This window comes from Borostomias antarcticus (genome assembly GCF_949987555.1).
Source record: "Borostomias antarcticus genome assembly, chromosome: 21".
Taxonomy (NCBI): domain Eukaryota; kingdom Metazoa; phylum Chordata; class Actinopteri; order Stomiiformes; family Stomiidae; genus Borostomias; species Borostomias antarcticus.
Genome location: NC_140254.1, coordinates 1,533,154 through 1,540,456, shown reverse-complemented (window position 1 = coordinate 1,540,456; position 7,303 = coordinate 1,533,154). Strand labels below are relative to the sequence as shown.

The 7,303-nt window shown below is 40.9% G+C and overlaps 1 protein-coding gene across 1 annotated transcript; it reads left to right on the top strand.

The window, feature by feature from the left end:
• Positions 1 to 1,435: 1,435 nt before the first annotated feature.
• gnrhr1 (gonadotropin releasing hormone receptor 1) lies at positions 1,436 to 5,363 on the top strand (the record flags this gene model as incomplete). The annotated part of the gene is made up of 3 exons (XM_084455527.1): positions 1,436 to 1,975; positions 4,647 to 4,848; positions 4,945 to 5,363. 3 exons carry the CDS (start codon positions 1,436 to 1,438, stop codon positions 5,361 to 5,363), a joined length of 1,161 nt encoding a protein of 386 aa, XP_084311653.1.
• Between the last annotated feature and the right edge of the window lie 1,940 nt (positions 5,364 to 7,303).

Below are 7,303 nucleotides of genomic sequence, written 5' to 3'. Positions count from 1 at the left end.
GCCACCACTTTCTTAGTTTGAGCCAGGTGAGGTATGATAAGGTTCATGTGCTCGTAGATTAGGAAATGCAAAACAGTGACATCCGTTAGACACTCCCTTTGTCCTTACACATGATTACAGTTGGGGAAATGTAGCAGTTTGGTGCACACGCTCCCTCATTTGAAATGCAGTGTATACTATATGTCTGAAGGTATGTAGCTTGGGGTATGTACCCCAGAGCATGGGCAACACCCATCCCCCAACACCGGTTATGTTCCGGTGTATCACTGTTGCAGTCACTGATCCTCCAAGGCCAGATGTTAAATTGGCAGAAATAGCTGTCGGCTTTGTTTTCTGATTCCACAAACCCACAGGGTCCAGTCTGATCAAAGACTAGAAGAATGCATCCAGATTATTGTAGCGACTTCTAAACAAAACAATATAGGGTCGCTGAGAGGCTTAGATGGACTCGTTGCTGTTTGACTCGTTTCAAAGATCCATGTCCAGACAAAATGACGTTTAAGGTTTTATTAAATCAAACTAAATAGCACTTAAACTTATGAGGAAGAGAACACTATTAAACTAAACTGAAAGAAATGAATGAAAACGTAAATATGACGGTCAACAGAAAATATCCCGAGCCAACTAACCCCCTCTCTCTGTCTACCTGTTCTAGGCCCTCCCTCCCGTTATGTAGGTAGAACCACACCCTGTAGGTAGACACACCCACACAACAATTAGAGGAACCCAATGACAAAATAATAGACAATAAACAAAGGCAGTTATGCAGGCTCATAAACAATAAACCAAATATAAACATACACAAACAAAATAAACATTATGGCTCCTACACTGATTTTTAAAGCCCTAAGGAGCATCTGTGTCAGACTACTGTCTCAGCCAAGGCCTTCATCTTGTAAATCCCAAGGAAATAATTATGAACCAATGAGTTCCAAGCAACTAAATTAGTATGGCCCCAGAAAAGACATCCAGGGATATGATAGAGCCAAGATGAACAGTAAATCCAGCTAAGATCGCCTCACACAGAGAGGACAGGTCTGTGATAATTACCTTTCAATCTGAACATGATCAAATCACTACAGGTCTGGTTGGCCACCTTCTTTAATATAATTGATTAAAACTCATGTATAAGTGACCAGTCTCAATGGTGGAAGTTCTCCTCATGGTACAGCACTGTATGTTTCCACTCTGTGAGATCTGTCGAGCTTCCTGGCTAAGCTGGCTGAGGAGGAAAGATGTGACCCACGATTACTCTATTTCACAGCTGCAGAAAAATATATACAGGTACAGTAGTACACTAAACAGTTTGCATTCAGCAATACTTCACAACCAGTGCGCCTGCCTGCAGGGTCTTAAAAATCATTCTGATCGTGTTCTTGGTGCCAGTTTTCCTTTTTTTCTGTTAATGTTAAACTTTTTTTTTTCATCTAACAGGATGGAGGGAAACCCGTCCATCATGTTGGCGAGCCCAACATTCACACCAGAGAACAACTCTCTCTTCACCCCCTTCAATTCCTCCAACACGCCATCGCCTCCGAACTGGGAGGAGCCCACCTTCACCGTTGCGGCGCGCTTCCGCGTAGCTGCCACCCTGGTGCTGTTTGGCTTTGCCGCCGTCAGTAACCTCTCGGTGCTCATCAGTGTCGTCCGGGGCCGCGGACGCCGTCTCGCAGCCCACCTGCGGCCCCTTATCGCCAGCCTGGCCTCGGCCGACCTGGTGATGACCTTCGTAGTGATGCCGCTAGACGCCGTCTGGAACATCACCGTGCAGTGGTACGCTGGGGACATCATGTGTAAGCTGCTGTGTTTTCTCAAGCTCTTTGCCATGCACTCAGCAGCGTTCATACTGGTGGTGGTCAGCCTGGACCGCCATCAGGCCATCCTGCACCCGCTCGACACACTCGACGCCAGGCGCAGGAACAAGAGGATGCTGCTGATGGCGTGGCTCCTCAGCCTGCTCCTGGCCTCACCACAGGTGGGTTGTGGGTAATATACTGTGTGCTCTCATATGACCATGGAATCCTTCACATCTACCACTGCACATGCCAGAAGACTCCTTGGAGCTCCAGCCTGGGTATGGGAGAGGTCCTCAACCATTTTGCAATAAACATTGGTGAGCTCATCAAATTCATATCTACAGAGGAGGAACGCAGTAGGAGAATATGTATCTGTCAGTGTACTCCCATGAGTGTACTCGCAAGGTTACTGCATTCAAATCTAATCCGATAGGACACGCTTCATTAATTGCTCTTCATTAATTTGATTTGTACAGTATGATTCCTTTGTAGCAGAAGTGGTTGTCAGGTTTATTAACTACTTGCTACTGTACTAAGCTACTCAAATGAAATTGCAACAACAAACTATATAAATTGCTTTATAGGCTACCAAATAGGCCCACCACCATATTGTTCTATTCTATTCTATTCTATTCTATTCTATCTAGCAGTCATTTTTACCTCCACTCCAGTGAATCACGAGTCACCCAAACACGGCCCGGACGGCCATTCACCTCCATTGAGTTTTCGGACTAGGATTACACAAAATGTAACACACTTCTTTTCATGAAACTCGGTGGAGGGGAGTAGCATGGGCCAATTTAGAACCCATAAAATTTTGGTGTGCACAGGGCCAAGAAATGCATCCCCCCCCCCCCCCCCCCTCCATCCCATTAACCCTCAGAGAGAGAGACGGGCATTTTGCCACCCAACCAATCCCTCTAATGAAAGAGATTACACTTCTGCCTTTCAGTGAAGGTTACCTTGGAGATGCCAGTCTGTGTAATGCATTTTGTAAATACATAAGGAGAGACACCTCGGTGTGGGTGTGAATAGTATGAAGGACATGCAAGAAGAAACCAGGCAACCGTAGCGGGGGAAACCGATGACCGATGTAAGACAGCGATGTAAGATGTCATACTGACAGAGAAGTAGGAGATGAGTTGTAGGGATTTATTTCTACTTAGCCACGCACAGCTGCCCTCAGACTGTAAGTGAATGAATGAATGATAGTTTATTTCGTTTCAGTTATTTCAAACCAACAATACACACATAAACAATACAGTCTGAAAACAATAGAAAAGCAATAATAAAATAACCGAAGCCGAAAAGGCATAGGCTGAAGCTATAAGCTTATTTACACCTACCCTTCTTACCAGTACAAACAAACAAACTCCTCCTTTACAACAATATTCAACTATAGTCCAATACCATTGTGACAACCTTTTCAGATCACGACTTATTCAATTCATAAAAAAGAAAGATTTTTCTCATAATTTTCAATCACCTTACTTTTAAACAAACGTTTAAATTTATGATTCGTCTGACACATCTTCAATTCTTCATCAAGATTATTCCATAAATTCACACCTTTTCCAGAAGTACATTGATCTTTTATGTTAGTCCTAGTTTTTATTTTTCCCATCATACACTTCCCTCTGAGGTCCATTGGTCCATCTGATCCATTCAGTTCCATCTGATCTACATTCACTTTTTTTTTTTAACAAGCTCACAATTTTCCAAGGTAACATATTGTTATACACTTTTTACATGATCAGTGCTATCTTGTAGTCCACTATGTCCTTACATTTAAGTGCCCTTAATTGAATAAATAATCAATTTGATGGTTCTCTATAATTTGATTTTGTGATCATCCTTACAGCTCTTTTTTGAGGATGAAAATTGGTTGGGTGTGGGTAGGATAAGCATTCCCCCATATTTCTAAACAGTAAGTTATATAAGGAACAATAATTGAACAATACAGAATATACAAAGAATGCTGATTTAACAAATCCTTCATCTTGTAGTATAAAGCAATTGATTTAGCTATTTTTGATTTTACATGCTTAATATGCATTTTCCAAATCAATTTATGGTCTAGAATGTCACCCAAAAACTTTGTTTCAAACACTCTTTCAATTTCTGTATCCTCTATTCTTAGTATAATCTCTGTGTTTATTTGATGGTTCCCAAAAATCATAAATTTAGTTTTACTTGCATTTAAGGACAATTTATTGACATCAAACCATTTTTTAACTCGTTTCATTTCTTTTTCTACAGTAGTTACTATTTCATTCACATTTTCCCCAGAACCAAAAAAGTTTGTATCATCTGCAAAAAGGGATTTTTATGATAGACAAATAAAGCACAATATAAATTTAGATGAAAATGGTATAATTAGAACTATAATTGGGGTATATAATTCAGAAAAGCTAAGTTCATGTGTCAATAACAACATGAGTCTAAATTACTGTTTTTATTTTGCATGTATTGTTTTGAGGAGTCCAGAGCCTTTTGTGTTCTTTTTATTATTTTTTCTTTGGTTTGTGTGTGTTTTCTTAAATAATTGAAAAACAATAAAAAAGTAAAGGTAAAAAAAAAAAGAACATAACCAGGAGTGAGCTACCCCTCTGACACCATATTTACACATCTTTTCCAATAATATTTCATGATCTATCGTTTCAAAGGCTTTTTTAGATCAATGAAAATTCACAATGTATATAGTTTCTTGTCTATTGCAGTGGTTGTGAATTATCCATACCTCCTAGAAAATCGGTTATTGGAAACTGTAGAAATGTAACTATTTCTATGTAAATTGCACTTCAACAGAGATTTCAAAACCTATCTCTTTCCTTCTCTTTATACCTTCAGCTGTTCATTTTTCGGGCTACCAAAGCAGACGGAGTGGACTTCACTCAGTGTGTGACGCACGGAAGCTTCTGGCATCGCTGGCAGGAGACGGCCTACAACATGTTCCATTTCGTGACCCTCTATGTCTTCCCACTGCTGGTTATGAGCTTCTGCTACACCCGCATCCTCATCGAAATCAACCGCCAGATGCACAAGAGCAAAGGTGTGTGTCATCTCACACACTTTGCTTAACACATGTACAACCTTCACACATTTACCAAGGCAGAGAGGACTTCCTCATACTTTTATGTCTCTCCAGGTGGGGAGCCATGCCTGAGACGAAGCGGGACAGACATGATCCCCAAGGCACGCATGAAGACCCTGAAGATGACCATTGTGATTGTGACCTCCTTCGTGGTCTGCTGGACACCCTACTATCTCTTGGGGATCTGGTACTGGTTCCAGCCACGCATGCTCCACGAGACGCCTGAATACGTCCACCACATTCTATTTGTCTTCGGCAACCTCAACACATGCTGCGACCCGGTCATCTATGGCTTCTACACTCCTTCCTTCCGAGCAGATCTGGCGGACGTGGTCGCCTGCTGCTGCAACCGCCAACTGAACAGTGCCTCCCCAAGGTCACTAGACGGCCTCTCGGCCAGGAGGAGAAGGGGCGGTAGGGAGGCGGAGTCTGACATTCCCAGTGGCGACCAACCGAGTGGAAACCCAGGGTAGACATTAGAAATATGGTAGAAACTTTTAAACTCACCTGACTATTCAATAGTTAATATGTCACACTGCCTACAAGTTTGTGATGTATGGATAATCTGAAGGATTGTCTGAATGTAGCCCATATTGCTGGGTGGCGTAAGGTTGCTCTGCGATTCCAAAACTTTAAGATTCCTCCTGGAAGAGAGACTTGATACTTTTTATCCATCAAAAAGATATGTTTAGTTGTGATTGCAATTAGTACTTTGGGATAATGGTCAAAAGCCTCTTTGAACTTTTACGAATCTTCAAATAATAGTTAAGAACCCTCTTGCACTTTTGCGATGAAGGCCTACACATCTATTGAACCACTGAACATTGGATTAGTCGTCTACTGTACATTCTTTATCATCATTTGAACTGTTTTCAGATCCCTGAATTGTAACCCACTTTGCCAAAGCAAAAATGATAATTATTTGCTCTTTGGAACATTTTGGGGATATTTTGGGGGAACTAACTATTTTTAGTCTAGAGCAACACGCTAGAACACATTTGGGAATTATTTGTTGTGCCAAAAAGGACCACAAAAACTAAGACATACTATTATTTATTTATTTATTACTTATTTATTAAATAAACATATTTACTCATTTGGTGAGTTTGTCAATAAACTCCAGTCTACTCTGAGAGAATCCTGGAAGATTCTGAAATAGAGGATCTACTGTCTGTTCTAATAGTTGAGACAATGTTCGAGTTGCCAAAAATGTTCGATTCAAGTACACACTTTTGGTAAAGTGAAAACATTTTTAGACTTCTACACCAAATTTGAGTCCAATGAACTGCAATTATCAAAGCTTACAACTTGACCATTCAGGTTCAGACAAGCTACAGTAGTAGTAGTAGTAGTAGTAGTGGTCGTAGTAGTAGTGGTCGTAGTAGTAGTAGTAGTACAACAGTAGGACCCCACTCATCTGAACTTCAGAGATCCGAACCTCCCGGTCTACCGGATAGGCTTAAAAAACTTCTTTTTTTTTTTGAGCCTGCTATCTGGTTACTGGTGGGATTTTCATTACAGTACTGTAGGCCTACTTGCATTTAAATCGGTCATAATACACATGTAGGCTACTGTATCCTACTGTGAATAAAAACAGAACTGTATGTAGACCTACATGTTGCCTGTAGGCTGTAGTCTACTGTCACGTTTAATTTATTTGTTACTTTAATGTCGAGCGCAAAACGCAAACAAGTCTGCTGCGCCAGAGCTGCATTCCTTGGTAGCCAGAAAGCGCGTCAGCAACCTGAAGCAGAGGAGCATCGAGTCATTTTTTGTTCCCAGTTAATGGACTTCAGGAACACAGACGTGTTGTCAGCATGTAGATTAGCCTACTAGGCCTATTTGTTAAATAATAGCCTACATTCTATAGCCGTTAACTAATTAGCCTACATCTGTTGTTTTAGAGACTTTCCTTTAGGCAGCAATAGCCTAAGACACGACAACTGTATAAATAACAGACAACATATTCCCTGTTCAGACTGCACGATTGCCATCTCTGAGGGATCTCTATTAGATGATGGTCAGCTGGCTCTTTTTAGCAACTGCAGTCATTTCAGCTTCCACTGGCACATTTTCTCCCAGATTTTTCTTTTTCAGAACTGACATTTTTAAGGGCTCATCCGCAGTATGTTGCATTAAATAGCCTTTTGTACTGTAGATGGAAATGTGGTCTTTGGCACATTGAGTTGTTTGTCAGGGTGTTACCTGTATTTTCATTAAAAAAGACTGGGCACGACACTGGATGTTATTTAACCCATCACAGTGTGATCTATTTACAATGAATGTGATGACGGTGGAACTTTCTTTGACATTTCTAAATTAATTTGAAGGACTTGCTAGGCCCTCTCTATAGATATTAAATGTGCCCTCAAATTTGTCAAACATGTTTTTGAAAGATTTTTCAAGGTGCCCA